The sequence below is a fragment of the Plecotus auritus genome, assembly GCF_963455305.1.
Source record: "Plecotus auritus genome assembly, chromosome: 8".
Classification (NCBI taxonomy): Eukaryota; Metazoa; Chordata; class Mammalia; order Chiroptera; family Vespertilionidae; genus Plecotus; species Plecotus auritus.
Window position 1 is genome coordinate 172,784,857 of NC_137782.1, and position 22,490 is coordinate 172,807,346.

A 22,490-nucleotide genomic window follows, 5' to 3' on the forward strand; every position below is an offset into this window, starting at 1 on the left:
GAAGGGCAGTCTTCTACTGAGCCCGGGGCGGGGTGGGACGGAGCCCGTGTGCTCAATGGATGGCGAGCCTCCAGCCCACGTGCCCCCTGCCAGCCTCCGTGGACTAGGACGCCAGCCCTCTGCACCGCCCCAGCCCTGCGGCGCTGGCTGCACGGCGGCAGCTCTGCCGGCCTGCGAGAGAGGGAGGCCTTTCCCCGGTCTCCGCCCATCAGCCCACACGCACAAACGCCATCGGTGCCTGGAGGCCGCTGCCCACTCACCGCGCACGCCCTGCCCACCCACCGCGCACGCCCTGCCCACTCCCCCACGCACGCCCTCACAGCGGCTCGGTGTCTGAAAGGGGATGGGCCAGCGGAGAGGCTGGCTCTGAGTCTCATCGCCCGGCTGTTCACCCTGCCACAGGAAACCCCGCGTGGCGAGTGGGAGGTGGAGGAATGGTGGCCTAGGAGCAAGGGCTGGCAGGCGAGGGCAGGATTATATGCCTGTGGGCTCCCGGGGATCTGAGCAGGAAGGGAGGTGGGTCTGTGCTCACTGCAGAGGCCCTAAGGAGACAGGGGAGGCCGGGGCAGGGACCCTCGGGGCCGCGTCTGCGCCTGGGAGCTCCCGGCCAGACCCCTGGCTGCAAAAGGCTGCGGCGGGCTCTGAACATGAGGCGGCCAACAAGCTCACTGGCCTCGTGTTCCTCGCTGAGTCCATCCCGGTCCTCCTTTTTGTCTTCCAGAGCGACGTGCTGGATCTATCGCAAAACCACTGCACCACCCGCCCCCGCCTGAGCTACCCACAGGAGGTGGGGTCTGTGTGGAGGGGGTCAGGTTGGGTTCATAAGGCTGCCACGAGCTTCGGCTGGCCCTGGACGGCTCAGCTGCTGCCCCCTCTCCCGCCGCCCCCCGCCCACAATGACCTGGTCCTGGGCAAGCTCCACGTTGGACACAGACGGCACCCGGGGCTTCTGCCCCCAGAGGACAGAGGGACAGGGGAATTCTGGGAAGACGCAGGTTCCAAAAGATCCTTCTGGGTTTCCGCTCTGCCCTGCACCAGACGCGGGTCCTACCCGTCAGGTAACTCAAGTCCCCAGGGGAGGGGGAGCAGCAGTCCCGATCTCCACACTGAATGTGACTTGGGCCTCCGCCCAGCTCGGGGGCTGTCCTCCCAGAACAGCGAGGACACAGGCCCAGGGAGACGGTGCGCAGGCCTTCCTGGGAGCTGGGGTGTCCTAGACGGGGTGTGGTCTGGGGAGCTGGAGACTGGGTTTGGGGCTGTGCTCGGTCACTCATGAGACCTGTCACCCCAAGACCTCGGGCTCCACAGTGGAAAGTGGGGGAGTGGGGAATAGAGGAGCATCAACTCTGACCTTCCTCTCTCTCTAAAAAAAAAAAAAATCAATAAAAAAAATTTAAAAATATATATCGATGCCCTTATCATGACTGAAGCAAGAAGGATGTCCCAAAGAATGAACTCATTTATGCAACCAGCCACGTCTGAGTGCAAGGCACAGTGGGGGGTGTCTGAGTGAGAGCTGCCTCTGTCCCCAAAGAGGTCAAGGTCGGGCAGACAGTGTCCCCAGCAAGAGAAAACAAGGACAGGCCATTCCCAACAAGGTGCCCAGGGCCGTGGGAGAAGGGATTGGCGAGTGGGGGGGTGAGACAGTCCTTCAACGCTCCCCTTTTTTGTCTTAAATGTATAATGCTTTATTTCTGTGTTGTTTTCACGTTACTAAGCCCTGGAGGCTGACGAAAGGGAGTCTTGGGGGGGAGGAGAACAGGGCAGAAGTGGAGATCCGGTATCCGATCCGGTATCCGATCCGGCGCCGACCCCCAGGCCCGCCGGGCGGGGGCTGCTGCGGCCTCAGTCCAGACTCCACCAGGGCTCCATACACTGGCGCCGGCAGTTGTAGAAACAGCACTTCCTGGCCTTCCTGCAGCCTCTGTCGCGCCAGCACGTGGGCAGCATGGTGAACGGGCAGTGCAGCGAGAACTCGGGGCAGTAGCCGGGCTTGTCCGCAGCCCGCGTGGGGCCGGGCCGAGCCACGCGGGGGCCGAGGAGGAGGAGGAGGAGGAGGGCCCCGGTGAGCACGCACAGGCTGCTCGGCTTCATGCCGCGGAAGTGGGTCCCTGCCGTGTTTCTGTCGGAGGAGAAAGGGCCTTGGGGTGTCTCTGCGAGACCTGGGGTTCCCGGGCAGGAACCGACGGGCGCTCTCCCGTTCTCATGAACTGCGCTCCAGTGTGTGTGACCGCGCCCACCGCCGCCAGCCCACGCGGTGCAGAGCGGGGCCGTGGGGACCCGTGTTTTAGGGGAGAGCACCTGGCAAGGACACAGCGAATGTCCTCCAACACACGCAGCAGCTCCAGTACCCATTCCGGACAAAAAGGAACACCGGAGGCAGGGGGCAGGGGGCAGGGGGCGGGGGAGGGGGAGGGGGCAGGGGCAGGGGGCAGGGGGAGGGGGCAGGAGGCTGGGGCAGGGGGCAGGGGCAGGGGGCAGGGGGCAGGGGCAGGCGGAGCAGAACAGACAAACGTGCAGATAGCGGGTCATTATATTACAGGGAAGCTTCAGAACGTAAAGACTCGCAATGGAAGGGGCATCTTCCCTGGAAAAGTTATGTAATGCCATGTGGAAGGTGAACGCAAAGAGGAAATGAGACTGAGCAAGCTGGAACCTGGAGCCTGCAACGGGCTGCAGCCCTTTCCGTGTGTGTGTGTGTGTGTGTGTGTGTGTGTGTGTGTGTGTAAAAGAGAGAGAGAGAGAGAGAGAGATGGAGAGAGAGAGACATCGGGGGAGGAAGACAGGGGCAAGGAGTGCGGACCTGTGTCTCCTAACCAGGAAGAGGAAAGGCCAACAGAACTTCTAGGGAAAACACCCCCCCCCCCCGGGAAAACTCCCCGCCGAGAAAGGCAGAGCCTCATACCGAGCAGACGAACACGGGGTGAGGCGATGCCCACGCGGCCGAGGGCGAGAGGGGGGCGGCGTTTGCACAGGACGTCTGTGAGACTCAGCGGGGTCCTCTATCGGAGGTTCCGTGCGCGTGATAATGTGCGAGGAGATGCGCACACAGACGGGGGTAGGACGAGGAAACCGGCTTCAACTGTGAGCCACGCTTCCCTCGTTGATTTTCTACAAACCCGACCCAGGCATCACGCTGATCAAAGGGTCCGGAAGGACATCGAGACACATGTTCACGTCCCCTACCGAGCGGGCGCCCTCCCAGCAGGCTGCGCGCGCAAAACCCAGGCCTTGGCCAAACCTCATGACGACAAGAAGCAAGCAAAGTGTGGTTCCAAGTGAGGGGCCAGGAGCAGGGGGAATTCTGGGAATCGTGGCTCTTATTAGCAAGGCCGCGACCCCAGCAGCAGGTGGCGAGGAGGGGGCGTGTCCAGGCACACGCTGCTCCGGACACGACAGGAAGGAAGGGAGGCCCAGGCTCAGTGGAACAACCTGTACCAACGCCCTGGCAAGCAAGATTGGCGGAGGCATTTTGGTGAACATTTTACTGCTCAGCCATCCCCCCGGAAGCCCAGCCTTTTGCCTTGAACACATCCAGGCAGGTGCGCGAGGTCGGGGGCAGGTGAGCTGGTGAGTGTGCGTTTCTTTGGGTCTCTGCATTCCACGGCCAGATTCTTCCATCCGAGAGCCAGGCCCTCAGAGCAGCCTTCCCCCAGGCATCCCTCGGGTCCCCGAAGAATCAGCCCCGGCTCCTCTGTACCAACAAGCCCACACATGCCCCCACCCTGGCGCCTTCCCTAAGGCGCCGTCACTGTGTCACGGTACACGCTCTGCCTCCCCCCGTGTTGGGCGAGCCCTTGAGGGGAGAGACCAGCCATGGCACTCTCCCCCGCGCCCCCCCGAGTCCCGGTGCCCAGCGCATCCGCCACGGAACGAGGAGAGAGACAGACAGAGAGACGGAGGCGGAGGGAGATGCCGAGTCTCACTGGGGTCCTGCTTTACTTCCCCCTCATGTGTGGTTTTCTCATTGCCGAGCACTTTGGGAATGTAGGAACCTACCTTGTAGGGGTAAGAGCATAATACGGCCCAGGCCGGTGTAGCTCAGCAGTGGAGCGTCCACCCAGGACCCAAGTGGTCACCGGGTCGACTCGCGGTCAGGGCACGTGCCCGGGTTGTGGGCTGGATCCCCAGCGGGGGCCGTGCAGGAGGCAGGCGATGGATGACCTTCCTCTCTCATCAATGTTTCTCTCTCTCTCCCTTCCTCTCTCTCTAAAAGTCAATAAAAACCTATTTAAATAAATAAATAAATAAAACGATCAGATGCTTCGATAGGTTCCGATTCGAGGCCCACCTCCTGTGCCATACACTCTCCCCATGTGACGTCGCCCCCTTCAGTGGCACGGCTCCCCTGCCCACCCGCACCCAGTTCAGAGTCTCCAGGCCAGACCTCGGCCCCCAGCTCCAGACCACACACCCAGCGACCTCCTGGACGCCTCCATGCGGATGGACCACGGCACTTCCAGCTCCATCAGGCCCACGGTGAGCTCCTGTCTCCGCGCCCCCTCACACCGCCCACAGCTGTGCCCTCACAGGTGTGGATCTCAGGGGGCATGGCCTGCTGAACGCCCTCCCGCCCCCTCTGCTACCTCCTCCCCTTAGGTCCTTAGGAAGGAGGACAAGGCCCCTGTCATCAGCGCCTGCCTTCTCCCCCTCCTCCTCCTCCTCCTCCTCCTCCTCCTCTTTCCCCTCCTCCTCCTCCTCCCCCTCCTCCTCCTCCTCCCCCTCCTCCTCCTCCTCTTCCTCCTCCTCCTCCCCCTCCTCCTCCTCCTCCCCCTCCTCCTCCTCCTCCCCCTCCTCCTCCTCCCCCTCCTCCTCCTCCTCCCCCTCCTCCTCCTCCTCCCCCTCCTCCTCCTCCTCCCCCTCCTCCTCCTCCTCCCCCTCCTCCTCCTCCTCCCCCTCCTCCTCCTCCTCCCCCTCCTCCTCCTCCTCCCCTCTCCTCCTCCTCCTCCCCCCTCCTCCTCCTCCTCCCCCTCCTCCTCCTCCTCCCTCTCCTCCTCCTCCTCCTCCTCCCTCCCCCTCCTCCTCCTCCTCCTCCTCCTCCTCCTCCTCCTCCTCCTCCTCCTCTATGTCCGTCTCCCACATGCCCCACCCTCCACGCCTGCCTACCTTTGGCCTTTTCAAGACTGCATGACTCTCCCCTTCTCCTGGGGGCATGTTTCTGAAGTTGTTTCTAACCCTCCCACCCCACCGAGCTGAGTTACAAACCCCACAGAGCCCGGTGGCGGACAGCAAGCCCTTCACACTGCCGGCTGGATGGGCTCCCATATACAGGAGGCGCTAAACGGGGCTCCCATATACAGGAGGCGCTAAACGGGGCTCCCATATACAGGAGGCGCTAAACGGGGCTCACGTACACAGGAGGCGCTAAACGGGGCTCACGTACACAGGAGGCGCTAAACGGGGCTCACGTACACAGGGGCACTACTAGACGTCACGTACTAGACCAGCCGTGGGCAAACTACGGCCCACGGGCCAGATCCGGCTGTTCTATCCGGTTCTCTTGCTCTCCCCTCCGCTCCTTTCCTTTGAATTTATATTAGTTCACACAAGCACTCCATCCATGCTTTTGTTCCGGCCCTCCGGTCCAGTTTAAGAACCCATCGTGGCCCTCGAGTCAAAGGTTTGCCCACCCCTGTACTAGACGGAGCTCAAAGAAGCCAGCCGACATGCCCATGACACACCCACTCGAAGTGGCAGAGCTGTGAGCAGAGCCTGGACTCCTACCCCGTTCTCCTGCGTAGATGGTGACCATTTGTCATTTCGCCCCCTAAGCAGAAACCTCCCGCCTCCCCTGCCCGCCCCGGGGCCTCCTGTCTTGTCCCCAGATGAGCTCCATCGAGGGCCTTCCCCGCCTGCCTCACTGTATACCATGGCCACGGGCCAAGGCTGGGGCTGGGAACCTGGTGGCCCTGGGCTCCAGCATCCCCCACCTCCAAACCGCCTCCGTCTGGAGACGGGGGGCTTGGCCACGGGAAGCAGCCTCAGACCCCCTCCGGCTGCCCTGCTCTCCTACCTGCGGGAGATGCTCGCTTACGGCTCCCCGCTTCCCGCTTCCCAGGACTTGGTGGCCCTTGTCTCCTCTGTGGAGATGGCTCCCCCACTCCAGGCTCAACAGCCACTAACTGCCCGCTGGCCAGCATTCCTGACCTCTGATTGGGCCCCGTCCCTGCCAGTCCCCCCGGATATGGAATTTCTGCTCCTCACGGAGTCCCCGGGCCAGGCCTTCCTCAGCGGCCTGTTTCACTCGTTCAAGTGGGGCCTCTGGTCTCATCACAGAACAGAACCCCGCTCTGGCCGGCACTGCACGAGGTCTCCTGAGTCCCCCCCAAAAAAAACCTTGCTCCTCACCCCGTTCCAGGGTCCCCGCAGACCGTGAGCTCTTCAAGAACAAAGCGTAAGAGTTGTTGCTTTTGTTCTACACCCCCACGGCGTGGGACGGGCCACAGAGGGACACGTGTCCAGGCTTTATCACCTTGTCCCTGGGCCATCCCCCAAGTCCTTTCTTGAAACTCTCCACCCCAAACTTATGACCTCACAGCTATCCTCCACCGGCGCATGTCTCAGGTTCAAGGGGCATGGGGTGTAGCCAGTTGTATGATGTCGGTGACTCTAAAAGTCTGGATCCAGGGCCAGGCGCATGCCCTAGCCCCGTGGTCGGCAAACCGCGGCTCGCGAGCCACACGCGGCTCTTTGGCCCCTTGAGTGTGGCTCTTCCACAAAATACCACGGCCTGGGCGAGTCTGTTTTGAAGAAGTGGCGTTAGAATAAGTTTAAGTTTAAAAAATTTGGCTCTCAAAAGAAATTTCAATCGTTGTACTGTTGATATTTGGCTCTGTTGACTCATGAGTTTGCCGACCACTGGTCTAGGAGAGAGGAGCTGGCTATGTGGGCTGGGACCACTCGGGGGCTCCAGCAAATACCTCTCCCACACAGCGGAGGCTCAGACAGACAGACCCGTGAGGAGAGTCCCAGCCGTGGGCAAACTACGGCCCGCGGGCCGGATCCAGCTGTTCTATCCAGTTCTCTTGCTCTCCCCTCTGCTCCTTTACTTTGAATTTATATTAGTTCACACAAACACTCCATCCATGCTTTTGTTCCGGCCCTCCGGTCCAGTTGAAGAACCCATTGTGGCCCTCGAGTCAAAAAGTTTGCCCACCCCTGGAAGCTGGGACGGGCGTGAGGGGTGGGCGTGGCCCCTGGGCTGCTGAACTTGGGGTCTAGGGAGATCCCAAAAGACAGCGTCCGTGGGCAAAGCAGAGATCAAAGCCCCCAGCACAGTCACAGAGATGACCCGAAGGGCCTGGCTCAGGCTTGGGGACCGGCCCCGGGCAGTGAGAATGCGGCAGGAGGAACCAGTGGCTACAGGAGGCAGAGGCGGGATCTGCTAAAGGACCTTGAGGGTCTGTGGGCGGCTGCACACATCTTATCAGATACATGTGACAGTACACGGCGAGGCAGCAGCGTCATGGGCACTGATATGAACCCCTCATGTTGGCCGTACCCATGCCTGGGGGAGGACGGATCGCAGGGAGAGAGATCAGAAACGGATTGAAATGTCCTTGGCCCCATCTGGGGCTGACCACCCCCTGAGGAAAGAGCTGCAGCCGGAGCTGGATGGCCGGTCCTGGCGTGGCCGGCACTGCCCGTGGCCATAACCCACCGTTTGTCTAAGAGTCTTTTCTCGCCTCTTGAAATGTCACGATATCGTTAGGACGTTCACAGCAGCTTTACTTACGTTAATGTTGGAGGACCACACACTCCGAATCCATCCGGGGTCTCTCATCATGGGAATCTGAAAAACGGAAACACGAGCAATGAATGAATGAAGACGTTCTGGAATTCGATAGCGGTAAGGGTCGCACACAGCCTTGTAAATATCCTAAACACCACTTTTAACATATATATATACGTATCTTTTTATTGAATTTAGAGAGCGAGGAAGGGAGAGGGATAGAGAGCAAGAAACACTGACGAGCGAGAGAATCATTGGTTGGCCACGTCCACGGAATCCACGGCTGTGGAAGTGGCCAAGGTGAGACCCGACCAGGTCTGTTCAACCCCAAGGCCTTTGCTCTCCTCTGTCCGATTTGCCTGCAGAGGGGCAGGGAGGAGGCACTGAGGCTCCTGCCACAGCCCATGAGGAGGGCCTGAAGGTGTGGCCGCGGGCCAGGACAGAGGGAGAGCACAGTGGGAGGGAGGGCAGGATGGCAGAGGCCATGAGGACCACGCATGCCAAGATTCCGGGCAGCCCTGAGACTCAGCCTACCCACAATGCCCCGGGCATCGTGCACCTGCCCGAGGCCGGTCCAGCTCTGGCGGCAGGGCTGTGCTTCTGCACTTGGGCAGACTCCCGGGGATCCCGAACCCTTGACTGCAGGTGACGCTGAGCCCTGGACACCACGCGCCCAGCCCCCCAGTCACCCCTGAGGCGTGGTGGCCGTTAGGAGCTGATTGGAGGAATTTCACCCTGTAGGCCGAGGCAGACGGAAGGCCACCGCGCGTCTTCCTCAGTGTGGAGTAACAACGCACACCTACTATGTGCCAGGTACATAGTCAGCGCCTGTCCTTCTTCTCTAAACATTGTGGGTATTGCCATCTGCTTTTTACTGGAGAAGCTGGATTTCAGAAAGCCTGAGTGATTTCCCAAGGCCACACAGCGGGCATGCCTGCGCCTTCCCCTCGGAATGGCACGGCCCCCTCTGTCCAGCTGGCCAGCCCCTGCTCAGCCTCCCCCGCAGCTCCCAAGACGGCAGGCCCAGCGCTGGGCAATGTAAAAGTCAGGCCCTGACCCATGGACTCACAAGGAGGCGGGTTTCACCAACCCGGAGCACGGAGAACTACCGCTGCCTCTGAGGACGTGAGAGCCACGTGCGTGTTCTTGCGTTTCTCAGAAGAGGCGGGTGGCCCGGGAGCCAGTCCCAGCAGCCCTGGCTCCAGGGAGGACTTTTCCATAAAGAACCCAGCGAGAGCCCTTTGGCCTCCGGTACATCCAGTTCCTTCTACGAAAGCTGGTCTCCTGAGAAGCAGCGGGGAAGCTGGGCCCGGGCCAGGTGGCAGAGCCAGGCAGGCGGGAGGGGTGGTGGCCCAGGAGCCCAGACTCTGCAGGACACGGTGTGCCCCGTCCTCCAGGCTCGCCCCCTGTGCCCACTGGCTGAGCCAGCGGAGACAACGGACCCCACCCCCTGGGGAGTCGGCACCTGGCTGAGGGGGGGTGGGGTGGGGGAGGCACTGGAGGGAAAGGTTGTCCCGTGCTTGAGAGCAAAGGACAACACCGTCAGTCCTGAACCAGGGTCCCTGTCTGGCCACCACTGGCCCACTCACAGCCCAGGCAGGTTCATAAACAACGCTGGGACCCACTGGGAAACCGGCCAACAGCCAGCATGAGGGGTTGGGCCTGCCCTCTCCGTCCCCCACTCCTGCACCGCCCCCCGCATTGCTGCAGGGACCTGGGGGTGGGGCTTGATCCCAGCCTGATGGGAGGAGGAGGAGTGAGAGGGGAGGTGGGGAGGGACACAGGGCGGGGGAGGTGGGGGGTTTGGTGCCCAGGCTCTCGGGATCCCACGCCAGCAAGGCTGACGGATTAGATGTGAGGCAGGTGTTCAGCCTCAGAGGCAGCTGACCCAGCTCTCCTCCACCCGCCCTCCATGAGAGGTGCCTCTCCCCTCCGGGCCAGGCAGAGCCAGTACCAATGGCAGGCGAGGAAGGAGCCAGGGAGCCCCCAAGGGTCAGCAAGCTCTGAGAATCCTCTCGCTGGGAGGCAACAGGACTGGAGGCTTTCAGGCCAAAGCAGGGGAGCAGGGGCCAACGCCCACCCCCGGGTTAGCCCAGCGTGGCGGGAGGGGGCTCCTTCCTGTCCCTGCCCCCGGCCCCCGGCCCCAGGCCCCCAGGCGCGCAGCTCCAGCCCCATAGACTCAGGGCTGCTGCAAATGCAGGAGCTGGGCTAGACTTCCGGGACGTGTAGTTCTTTCCAGAAGCAGCCGGGAGGCGGGCCTGGGGAGCACACAGGGCCTGAGTCGGGGGCGCTGGTTAACAACGCAGGTTCTGGGTGGGGCCTGAGCCCCTGCATTTCTGATTGGCTCCCAGGCTGCGCTGACGCTGCTGCTCGCGGAGGACCGGACCGCACTCTGAATAGCACAGGACTCCAGGTTCAGACCTGCTCACCCTGCGGCCCATCGCTCAGTGGAGCGCCTGGGTCACCTCTAGGTCATCCCAGAATCCCTACATCACCTGTCCCACAGCTGCACCACGGAGTCACACTGGCCACTGGCTGAACGTGCCCACGGCTCAGGGCCAGAAATCTGACTCCGTAGGGATAGGATCTGGGATGCCACAGAATTTGAAAAAGGAGACGGTGCTCAGGGATCCTGATGCAGAGCCCTTTCCAAAGACCACTGCCCGCCTGACCTTCCTAACCCTCCCCCCGCCCCCGCCCCCCACGAGCTCTCTGCCTTTTCCACCTCTGACTCTCTAGCTCCACCTACCGTGTGTATCTGTCACAACAACCTGTCCACAGCTGGACAGAGGTACCCAGAAAGCCCTGGAGGGTGACCTGAAGGACATGAGGAAGGCCGGCCGCTGACCCACGATAAAACTGTGCTTTCGCTGGTCTCAATCCCGTGCACCTCTCAGGCTGCAACGCAAGCCCAAGATCTCAGGGGCGGAGCAAAATCTTTCCCTCTCTCCATCACGGGGCTCAAGCAAGGGGGGCAGCCTATAGCCTCTGTAACAGTGACGGTAAAATGTAAGTGAACGCTGAGCTAAACATGGCTCTTTCTTTTCTTTTTATCACAGAAAAGCCTCCTGAGAAGAGCAAAAACTGAGCAGCATGAGGGCTCCGCGCACAAGGGGGAGGGAGGGCGTGGGGGAGGGGGAGGGGGACGCTCCCTCCGCCAGGTGGCCTGGCATCTGGGATGCACTGTGTCACCTCGCTGAACCCTCACGGCAGCCCGGGCTACAGATGAGGGAGCTCACGCAGGCCAGAGCCAAAGGAAGAAGACAATGGGCCGGACTGTCCCCCGGCATTTTCACCGGAAGTGAAACGATTCGGAATCCTGGGCGAGTGAGGATGCCAGCGTTCTCTGGGGATGCCCCGGAAGGCGCGGTTCCGTGGAGGGCGGGGTCACCACGTGAACTCAACCCCGCAGGCCCCCACGCGGGTATGGCTTTTAGCGTTGGAAAGCCGGGGACATCGGTAACTGTCAGAAAGTGGTAGGCGCCAGAAGGCCGAAGGAGCAGCTCTGGCCAAGGAAACCCATTCACTGTCATAGAAGAATCAGGTTCTCAGGTCAGAGCCATTCCGGGCACACGCACGTGTGCCCAGGCACGAGGCGTGCACAGGCATGCGTCCGTGATGGTTTCGACAAGGCATTTGATAACATCTCCCAGCATGCCCTAGGGGGCTGGCTGGGCAGCGTGGGTTGGGTAACACCGTAATAAGTTCAGCTAGCTAAGCGAACATTCCTGTGGGGTGTGGACATGGGCTTGGGCGGGTGATTTCCTGCCCCTGGCCCTATTCTAGCTCTTTCCTCCTCAGCCATTCTATCAATGTTGGGTTGACATAGAAAGATGTTCATGAGTTATGGTCAGATTTCCAGAGGTAACACAATCAATATACTGCATCCCAGAGTTACAGGAGCAGAGGGCTTGGCCAGGTCTACCGGCGGAGGGACATCTAAGACAGGGACGCTAGGGCTCAAAGAGGGAACCGTATGCCTCCTGGTAGGGCCGTGATGCCTGCCTGCGTAGCTTGCATCGCTTGGAAACTGCGTGACTGATTCTGATGTTGGGGGCTGAGAGCGACAACGAGGGCTCCCACAGGACCAGCTCTGAGTGCGAGGCCCCATTACACGGCCAGCCCAAGGCCCCTTCCGATCCAGCAGTAAGGATCCCATATGCCATCAAGTCCTCTTGCATTCAAAAAGTTTGCAAGGGCGGGACTCATAGAGAACAGCGTCTCTCCTGCTACGTCCACCCACCCCCCCGCCCCCCACCATCACCCTTAGAAGAGGCATCGAGTATGAGGACCAGCTGGAAATGGCCATCATCCAAGTGGGATGGTCCCTGCTGGGGACCCAAGTCTCTGCCCCTGAGCCGCGGGGCTAAGCAGACGCAGGCTGCGAGAAGGGGCTCCCGGAAAGGTTCGCGTGCACCCCTACAAACGCTCGAGGCAGCGTTTCCGGTGCGGAGAGCAAGGTTTTTGGAAGCAGGAGGACTGTGCGGGGACCATGGCTTCATCGCTACTCATGAGCCCTCCAGCCAGTGAGGTGCGCTCGCTAAGCTCCTCTGGGTGCGCCTGGGGCTCATCAGGACAGAGAAGACTCACGGGCCAGTGCGTCCTGGGGCACCAGGCACCTAGAAAGCACTCAGGGAACAACACAAATCATCACGAACCCGGACGCTTGTCATTTTTGAAAGCCCTTTGAACTGTCGGTAAACTGGGAATCACTCCTATGTTTGCAAAATCCCGTTACACAAGACAGCTGTACGACACTCCGCGTGAAAGACTGGTCTTTCGCTTCCTGGCTGGTGACCTCTCCCCCACTGGGCGCTTCTGATGGGACAGAACACCCAGAAACCTGATCCCATCTCGCTCCGCCGAGAACGGGACGCGTCGGCCAGATGGCTATTAATAACCTCGCTCTCTGCCTCGGTCAAGGCATGGAAGACGCCCCTGTCCCTTTCTTTTGAACACCTTTGCGTCCCAATCACCTTGTCCTTAGCCGAAGAGGATCCCCCGGAGGGTGTCGACATGACTGTTGGCTGAAGTGCTCTACGGATTCCTTCACTTTTCATTTGTCCTCCACTTCCCGGGAGCGGAGGGGCGTGATCCCGCCCAAGGGTGGCTGTCCCAGTGGGACAGCGCCCTCTAGGGGGTATTTCTGAGCACAGAACAGAGGGGCCAAAGGACAGCTGTTCAAGGCTCCCCGCCCTCTTATGGGGTCAAGGAGGACATGGCCGGGCCTGCCGCAGGTGATAAGGTGGGGGGACAGGGTCCTCGCCGCCCCGCCCACCCGTCGGAGGCCTGGAGACTGTCACTCCATGTTGTTCCAAAAAGAAGTCCAGCCAGTGATTCCAGAGTTGAACGGCCTGAAGGAGAGTCCTCCCCGCGCCCCCCCCCCCCCCCGCACCGCCCCACAGGGGTTTCCAGCCCTGGTGAAGGGGAGAGGGACGGCGGGGTTGGCCAGGAGGTGGCTGATGTGGGAAAAGGAAGCTCGCAAAGGGACGGCAGCACGCTCACCATCTTGGCATCTTCGCCAGTTGCCCCATGGTTATGTCACCTACGGGGAGGTGCCTGCATATTGTCCTTGGTAGCAAGGTTCCGTGCTGGGGAGGACAGGTGCCGAAAATCCTGGTCAGGGCCCCTCTGGGCATCTGGATGGACAGGTGCCAGCAGGATCCCCCCTCGGACTGTCCCGCGGGCCTCAGGCGGCAGGCTGAGTGGAGCACAGCTGGACTTGTGCCCCGGGAGCCGAGGCACCGTGCCTAGACCAGTGGTCCGTGTGAAATGATCCTCCTCCTCCTCCTCCTCCTCCTCCTCCTCCTCCTCATGTTACAGTCCAACCCGTACCAGTGGGCTGCCTTTTTTTTTTTTTTTTATTCAGGTGTAGTGTTTTTACTAATAACAGCCACCATTTACCGAGTGCCTGCCAGCGGGACATCATCGGGTGCTGCGAGCCCATTTTACAGAGGAGAACGCTAAGCCTCCGGCAAAGCAAAGCTTGCACGCGGCACAACTAGGGCTGGAGGCCAGGCCCGGCCTTCGCTCTGCGGCCTCCCCGTTGGGCCCAGGGTGCTCGCTTTCCGTCACGGGCTGGACACCTGGCCACGGTGAACGTCACCCCGCGGGCTCCAGCTCGGGAGAAATAAAATGCCAAGCGGCCGAGGAGAAACCCTGCAGACGGCACTCACGGGAACAGCCTGTCCCCTCAGAGCCACTCTGCTCAGGTTGAGCCCTCCGCCTCGAAGGCTCCGCCCCGGGGACTGTTGCAACCCTCCCCTCCCCAAGGCGGCCTCCAAGGCCAGCTTCTCGAACACGCCCTCCCTGGCCCGGAGATCGGATCCTGACCGCACCCCCGTGAGCTTAGCAGCTGGTGGGGGGCAGGCCCACCCACTCACATTGTGCCTTGACCTCCCACAGGTGGGGACCAGGTCTCCCCATCTCTGCACACCCCACGGGGCTCTGCACACACTTAGGGCTTGGAGGTCAAGCCCACAGGCTCTTGGAACGGCGGTGGCCGGTGTCCCAGGTGACGGTGCCAACATAACAGGTGCCTCTGAGGGCGCACAGTGCCGCCAGCTGCCCTCGCCCGCGCCAGGACGAGGCACCCCACCATGGCCCGGCCACTTTCCTCCTCCCGGAAGCAGCCGGCCCGGCCGGCTCCTGGCCACAGCCGCCGCAGCCTCCATCCCACTCTCCCGCACCGCAGTCAGTCCCCCTGGGCCTCTGCCTCAGTTTCCCGCGCTGTGTTCCGTGCTGTTTTGCTGGAGACCCCTCTGGGCCAGGCTCCTCTGTCCTCAAGGGCTGGTCCCGAGGCCGGCTCTCCCCTTGCAGTGGCTGGTCAGGCTCCCAGGATCCCCACTGGACAGCCGCCTTCAGCACGACTGCTCAGATTCTTCCAGACGTGGGCACCAGCCCGAGCCGAGCCCAAGGTCCCAGCCCCTGGGGGCCCCGTGCCCGGGGCAGGCACCCTCAGGGACCAGCCCCGCAGCCCCAGCCTCTGCCTCCCCTGCATCCTCCTGCCACGGAGGCCTGCCTCCCCGGGAAGAAAGTCACCGGTCACACAGCGGGGCATCCGGGCCACCGGGGGGCCGCACAAGGGCCAGTGAAGGTCTTAACCTGGGACTTCGGGTGGCCCCCTGCTCCCCCCGGCGCCCACAGCATCTCGGCCCGAGCACCAGCAGCAAGCAGCCCTGAGTGAAGGGACGGGGGCCGCAGCCAGGAGGCTCCATCTGCCCCGTGCGTGGCACACACTCTCTGCTCCCGGCACGCGACCTTCGGAACCCGGGTGCCAGCCCAGCCTTCTGCCGAGGAGGCCCAGAGGCGGGGGGCCCAGGGGCCCAGGCCCCCAGGGGCCCAGGGTTCCACACGTGTGCTCACGCAGCCAGACCCCTGGCCGTGGGAAGAAACAGCAAGGCCCGAGTTCCAGCCCAGGCCCCCCCCCCAGCACCCAAATCCACGCGTGTCACCTGAACACCCCTGCTCCTGCGTTGGGGCTCACATGAAAACAACTCCTTCTGAACAACCTTCTCACCCACCCCATCCAAGAGCCCCAGCGACTCTAGACTCTAGGATGAGGGCTACACAGGCAGGACGGCACAGCCGCTGGCTCGGCGTCCAGTGGAGGCCATGGTACATAGCACACACAGCACACACAGCACACACAGCACACACAGCACACAGCACACACAGCACACACAGCACACACAGCACACAGTACACACAGCACACACAGCACACAGCACACACAGCACACACAGCACACACAGCACACACAGCACACAGCACACACAGCACACACAGCACACAGCACACACAGCACACACAGCACACACAGCACACAGCACACACAGCACACACACACACAGCACACACAGCACACAGCACACACAGCACACACAGCACACAGCACACACAGCACACACAGCACACACAGCACACATAGCACACACAGCACACACAGCACACAGCACACACAGCACACACAGCACACACAGCACACACAGGACATAGCACACACATTACACACAGGACACACAGCACACAGCACACACAGCACACACCGCACACGGCACACAGCACACACAGCACACACAGCACACGGCACACAGCACACACAGCGCACAGCACACACAGCACACACAGCACACACAGCACACGGCACACACCACACAGCGCACACAGCACTCAGAGACACTCCGCTCGGAGCCCCTCCTCCACCCGCGCAGACAGTGCGAGGTCCCGGCCCAGGCCTGGGGAGCAGGAGGCCCTCCACACGCCCGTGCCCCGTCTCGGGGGTCAAAGCAGCACTACGTGTTTTCTACCCAAAGCAAAGAAAAGCCTCTTTGATGCCTGAAGAGTTCTAAAACCTCTATAAACGCAGCCTCCGGAACAGGTGCCAGGGCAGCAGCTGTCCCCCACTTTCGGGAGGAACTCTGAACGCACGGACCCTAAAGGACACCTCTCAGCACAGACAGCCCCGGGGGCCCACGGGCACCCCTCTGGGGGGACGGCCGCTCGCAGGGGCCGCGCAGCCCTTACCCACGACCACGGCGAGTCCGAGTCCGGGGGGCTCTTGTCGGGCGGGGACTCCCAGCTGGAGCCGCTGGCGTCGTCCCTCTCCTCCATGGCCGGCCCTCGGGACGCCGGCCGCCCCCTCACCACCACGCCGAGCTCTGGGGGGGACGCTGCTGCGCGGTGGCTGGTGGCACCCTCGGGGAGCAGGAGGCCAGGCGAGACACTGCCCGGGGCAGGCGCTGCCTTAGGCCCAGGAGCCCGGCCAAGTCACAAGGCGCAGGGAGCAGAGTGTTGGATTGCAGGGCCTCGCCCACCTGGGACGGGCTCGCTCACCACACGGAGACACCCCGGTCCCCAAAGCGTGCAGGGGCCGCGGGGCCCGTGTCCGTGGGCGAGGGGCGAGGAGGCGGGCGGGCATGACCCCTGCTGGCCGGCGTCAGTCCGTCCTCGCGGGCTGGGGGAGGCACTCTGCGTCAGCCTTGGAGACGGAGGACTCCCCAAGGTCACGCAGCCCTGAAGGTCAGAGCTGGGATTCAGCCCAGAGGGGATTTGATGGGAGAAGGGGGAGACCACGTGTGCTGGGGGCAGGACACCTCGCAAAAGGCTGTGCGGAGAGCACACCAAGGCTCTGGGGGAGCCTCTCTGTTCCCCCGAGCTGCCTCCACCCCCTCGGGAAGTCAGGGACCCGGGGGGCAGTGGGCCACCACCGTCACCTCCCGGCGCTCAGCGGCCTCCGTCATCACGCAGCTCCGGGTTTCCAGGCTTCCCGCCCCGGGAGCTCAGCAGTTAAGCCGCCGCGTGCTGGCATCTAACGCGCACAGCAGCTCTAAGGTTACGGGTCAAAAACAGGAGCTTGAGGAACCGGCCCTGGGTCCCAACGCGGGAAGCAGCGACGCGGGGCCAGGCTGGCTTCCGCAGCTGTGCAGGCCAGCGGCTCCCATCCCGCCGGGAGTCGGGACTCAGGGTGAGGAGCCGGGGTGCCGGGGTGTCGAGGGACCGGCCGCCGGTGGGAGGGAGGCACATAGCAGGGCAGAGGGCGCTGCCAGAGGGGGTGCAGCGGCTCCGATCTCATTGGACAGGGACAGAGCGGGGGACGCTTTGCAGTCTCACCCAGAGAGAGTCAGGGTGGTACCCGGAGCACATGGCGGGGAAGGAGGGGGCTCGGAATATTGGAATCTAAGCATGGGGGCGGGTGAAGGAGGAGGGGCCAGAGAGAGGACAGGTGGAGTGACAGGTCAGCTCCTTACAGCTCTCACCATGGAGACCCGCCCCAGCTCGAGTCCCTGCAACCTGGGACGGGCACTGCCTCCTGAGGTCCTCCAATGCTACCTGCTACCCGCTGGCTCAGAGAAGCCCCCTCCCTCGGCCTCCACGCCCTCCCCAGCCAGGCCTTCCCAGGTTTCACCATGGGTGTCTCCTCCCTTGAGAGGGGCCCTGACCACAGACCCCACAGACACCCCCTCCCCGGCTCAGGTCGTGAGAGAAGTGCCGGGAAACATGAGCGACATCCGTGTGTCACTCACACAATGGCTCTGACTCTCTCCCTTTGCAGGTGCGGGGCCAGTGGCTTCCCAGGTCCTGCATCTAGTGAGGGGCACAGAAGTACTTGATCCCCGGCCTCCGTCACGATGCCACGGTCCTGGCCACACAGGCGCCCCGCCTTCCTCACCTGGAGAAGCGCAGGGAGTGCCAGGAGGGACCAACAGGCACAGCCTCGCCGCTGGGTGCCCACCCCACCCCCTGGACCAGCTCCCACAGTCAGATGCCCCGCTCGGCCTGAGGTGCCAGGGAGAACACAGCACATTAAGACACTTCTGCTGAGCTGTGTCACCACCACTCTTGCTGTTCTTAATTCGTCCTGTCAAGATATTTTAAGAACCTCATGACCCGCCAGTGACAGGACTGAGTGGTGATACCCTGCCGTGCTCAGCGTTCAGCCAGAAACCGGGTGGAGGCCAGGACGGGCACAGGGGTAGCTGCTCTGATCACGGCAGAGCCGGCGTCTCCGTGCAGCCGGGAGGGGGACAGAGAGGGGAGCAGGGCTCGGAGCCCTGGGCCGGCAGTGGTTTCACAGCCCTGAGGGCAACGTGTGCTGGAGGTGGGGCAGGAGATGGGGCTGGCGGGCAGTCGGTTGGCTGACCCGCCTCCTGCCGCTGCGCAGGGCTGCCGAGAGCCGGCACTAGGTGCTGGGACACACGGGGACGGGACGGGATGTGAGCGATGACAGGCCCCCAGAAGCTGCCCGGTGAGTGGATCTCTGAGTCCGAGTCACACAGACCTGGGCTCTCGGTCTGACTCTGACCTTTAGAAGCCGTCCTGACTCGGGGCAGGTCACTCAGCCTCAGGAGCCCTGGCTTCCTTATCTGGGAAACACGGGGATAAAAATAGTCTCCCTCTCAGAGGGGTGTTGTGGGGATACTTGAGGCCTTGCACCTTGGCCCCATGCCTGGCGCCTATCGGACCTTCACGCAGCGGTAGCAGCTAGGAATCCTCGCAATCGCGTTGAGGCAGGCTGTCGTAGCTCCATTTCACAGACAGCAAAACTGAGCCTCCGTTTTACTTCGGGTTCCCGTCAGCTGCAGACTCCCCACCTTTCCCTACAACAGGGCTCCCGAGGAGTGTGTCCCCGCCCCGGGGGACCGTGGGACCAGGCTGACCTTCCCCTGATACACTCCCGCCCAGTGTCCCCGGCTGGGAGCCCACAGGGGGCCCCTCCCCCCAGGCTCCCAGCACAGAGCCTGGGAGTCCCCTGGGAGCCCCCAAGAGCACTTTGGGGTTTGCCCTTTCTAAACCTTCACTCATGCGATGGCCTCTTCCCAGAATGCCTCTCCCCTCCTCGCTTCCTTTTCCCACGTGCCCGCTTCCCCGGGCCCGGGTGAGACTCCTCCCGAGCCTCCCTGACCTCTGCACCGTGATGGCCGCGCCATCCTCTGGCCTTTCCGGGAGAGGATGCGGTTGGCCGGGCGTTTCCGATGCCTTCCACGTGCCCGTGCTTTTCCTCTCCCATTCTCAAGGCGAGGGTCACCATCCCCCAGAAGCGGAAACAGGCTCAGAGAGGTTCACCTGGCCGGAGGGGTGGGGCTCAGAGGCCTCCCTGCCCACTCCCCTTAGATGTAGAGTGATGGGGAGAGCCCTGTGTCCATGACTCAGCATCCCAACTGAGGAGCTCCCTGGGTTCATGACTCAGCATCTCTGAGGGGAGCTCCCTGAGTTCATGACTCAGCATCCCAACTGAGGAGTTCCCTGTGTCCATGACTCAGCATCCCAACTGAGGAGCTCCCTGGGTTCATGACTCAGCATCCCTGAGGGGAGCTTCCTGAGTTCCTGACTCAGCATCCCAACTGAGGAGCTCCCTGTGTCCATGACTCAGCATCCCAACTGAGGAGCTCCCTGGGTTCATGACTCAGCATCTCTGAGGGGAGCTCCCTGAGTTCATGACTCAGCATCCCAACTGAGGAGCTCCCTGGGTTCATGACTCAGCATCTCTGAGGGGAGCTCCCTGAGTTCATGACTCAACATCCCAACTGAGGAGCTCCCTGGGTTCATGACTCAGCATCCCTGAGGGGAGCTTCCTGAGTTCCTGACTCAGCATCCCAACTGAGGAGCTCCCTGTGTCCATGACTCAGCATCCCAACTGAGGAGCTCCCTGTGTCCATGACTCAGCATCCCAACTGAGGAGCTCCCTGTGTCCATGACTCAGCATCCCAACTGAGGAGCTCCCTGGGTTCATGACTCAGCATCTCTGAGGGGAGGTCCCTGGGTTCATGACTCAGCATCCCAGCCGCCTCAGGGGCCTCGGAACAGGATCCAGGCCCGACTCACCCTCAGTTCCAACAGTGCCTCACATCGTGGGGAGGACACAGCATGGGAAAAAGTCACATCAGGTTCTTTTTCAATTAATAAACAAAATGTTTTGTGTGTTTTTTACTAGTGGCTTGTTTGGAGCAGTTCAAGTTCACAGAAAAATTGAGCTGAAAGGAGAGTTCCCATATGTCCCTGATCCCACACCTAGACAATCTTCCTCACCATCAACATCCCACACCAGAGTGGCCCATTTGTTACAACCGATGAACTGACATTGACACGTCATTATCACCCCAAGCCCATAGTCTACACTAGGCCTCGCTCCTCATCCTGTATACTCTATGGCCTTCTAAAACATACATTTTTATTGATTTCACAGCGGAAGGGAGAGGGAGAGAGAGATTGAAACATGAATGATGAGAATCATGGATCGGCTGCCTCCTGCACAGCCCCTATGGGAGATCAAGCCCGCAACCCGGGCTTGTGCCCTCATCGGGAATCGATCCGTGACCTCCTGGTTCATAGGTAGATGCTCAACCCCTGAGCCACATGGCCGGGCCATTCTACGGTTTTGACAACTGTCTAATGACATAGGTCCATCGTTGGAGTACCTTGCAGAGTAGCTTCACCGCCCTGACAATCCTGTGCTCACCTTGCCACCTGTCCCAGCTCCATGTCTTTTCACGGCTCAAGAGTTCATCTCTTTTCGATGCCGAACCATCTTCCACTGTGCGGAAGGACCACAGTGCATTTACCCATCCACCTGCCGAAGGACATCTGGGCTGCCTGCAGGTTTTGGCAGTTGTAAACGAGTCTGCTGCAAACATGTGTGAGCTTGCGTTTGCTCGGGGCACCCTCGGGGATCTCCCCGGTCTCCAGGCCCTGAGAAGAAGGGAGTGTAGGCTGAGGCAGGGGGACGGAGACCAGCAGCCCAAGGTGGGCCCAACCCCAGCCCAGCCCAGCCCAGCCTGGAGATGAACCTGGACTTCCAGCTGATGTGGGCATGCCCTCTGGGCACCAAGCTCCATTTGCTCATCTTGGCACTAGGCTGGGAGCAATGCGCTGTCCACATCCATGGTGCTGAAGCTGTGGACACGGCCCCAAGGCAGCTGAGCTACCCCATGCTCGGCCCTGCTCTACACTGCTGCTGCTGCTGCTGAGGATAATGATGATGGCAATGATAGTGATGATGGCAACAATGATGATGATAGTGATGGCGATGATAATGGTGATGATGATGGTGATGGTAATGGCGACAATGATGATAGTGATGAAGATGATGATGGTGGTGATGATGATGGCGATGATAGTGATAGTGATGATGGTGACAGTGATGATGATAGTGATGGCGATGGTGATGATAATGGTGGTGATGATATGATGGCAATGACAGTGATGGTGATGATGGCGATGATGATGATGGTGATGGCACTGATGATGGCGATGATGATGATGGTAATGATAATGATGACAGCAATGATGATGATGATGGTGATGATGGCGATGATGGTGATGGTGATGATGGCAATGATGGTGATGATGGAGATGATGATGGTGATGGTGATAATGATGATGAAGATGATGGCAATAATGATGCTGGTGATGGTGATGATGATGGTGATGATGATGGCAATGGTGGTGAGGTGATGATGGTGATGATAATGATGATGGCGATGGTGGTGAGGTGATGATGGTGATGGCAATGATGATGGTGATGGTCAGAGTGCCCATGGAACTACAACTTCATGTGGTTACACTACCCCTGGGTCTCTGGAAACCTGGGCTGCTGCACATACTGCTTCATGGTGTACACCTATGCCATGGTGCACAGCGTGGCTGGCACAAGCACTAAGTGCTGCCTGCCCTGTGCCAGCCCCTGCATGCCAGCCCCCTGCTGTCCTCCTCCAGGCACCTCGCTTGGCCTGGCCTGGCCCCTCCCATGACTGTCAGCGTGGGGCAGAAGCAGGAACTGAAGGCTATGGAGGGGGTGCCAGAGCCTGCCTTGCACCTCGTGCTAGTGACTCCCGCCATAGTCCAGGTTTTCATCCAGATTAGGGGGAGAAGGGAGCAGACCCCCTATGTTTTCACCTCTAATTCTCAGGCCACCCAGAAAATTGGGCCTCCGTTTTCCAGGCGAGGTGAAGTGTCATCAGAAGTCCAGAATTTAAAATGAACTCAAAGTCTGTGCTCTTCCCACTCTTACGGGAGTGGTGGCCAAACGTTACTGGGTGTAAGAATGACCTGGGGAGCCCTAGCCGGTTTGACTCAGTGGCTAGAGCATCGGCCTGAAGGGTCCAGGGTTCAATTTGGGTCAAGGGCACATACCTCGGTTGCAGGCTCCTCCCTGGCCTGGGCCCTGGTCGGGGAGCATGCAGGAGGCAACCAATCGATGTGTTTCTCTCACATCAATGTTTCTTTCTTTCCCTCTCTCTTCCACTCTCCCTAAAAATCA

At 61.2% G+C, this 22,490-nt stretch overlaps 1 protein-coding gene across 2 annotated transcripts in view; it reads right to left on the minus strand.

Moving 5' to 3' along the window:
• LPIN1 (lipin 1) overlaps window positions 1-16,623 on the minus strand; it is a 76,400-nt gene extending 59,777 nt beyond the window's left edge. For both annotated transcript variants that reach the window (XM_080684667.1, XM_080684666.1), the window contains exons 1-2: window positions 16,259-16,623; window positions 7,736-7,792 (exon numbers count right to left, since the gene is read on the minus strand). In XM_080684667.1, coding sequence (XP_080540793.1) covers window positions 7,736-7,792; window positions 16,259-16,345 — 144 coding nt within the window. In that variant the 5' untranslated portion in view covers window positions 16,346-16,623. The remainder of the gene's footprint in view (window positions 1-7,735; window positions 7,793-16,258) is intronic.
• Between the last annotated feature and the right edge of the window lie 5,867 nt (window positions 16,624-22,490).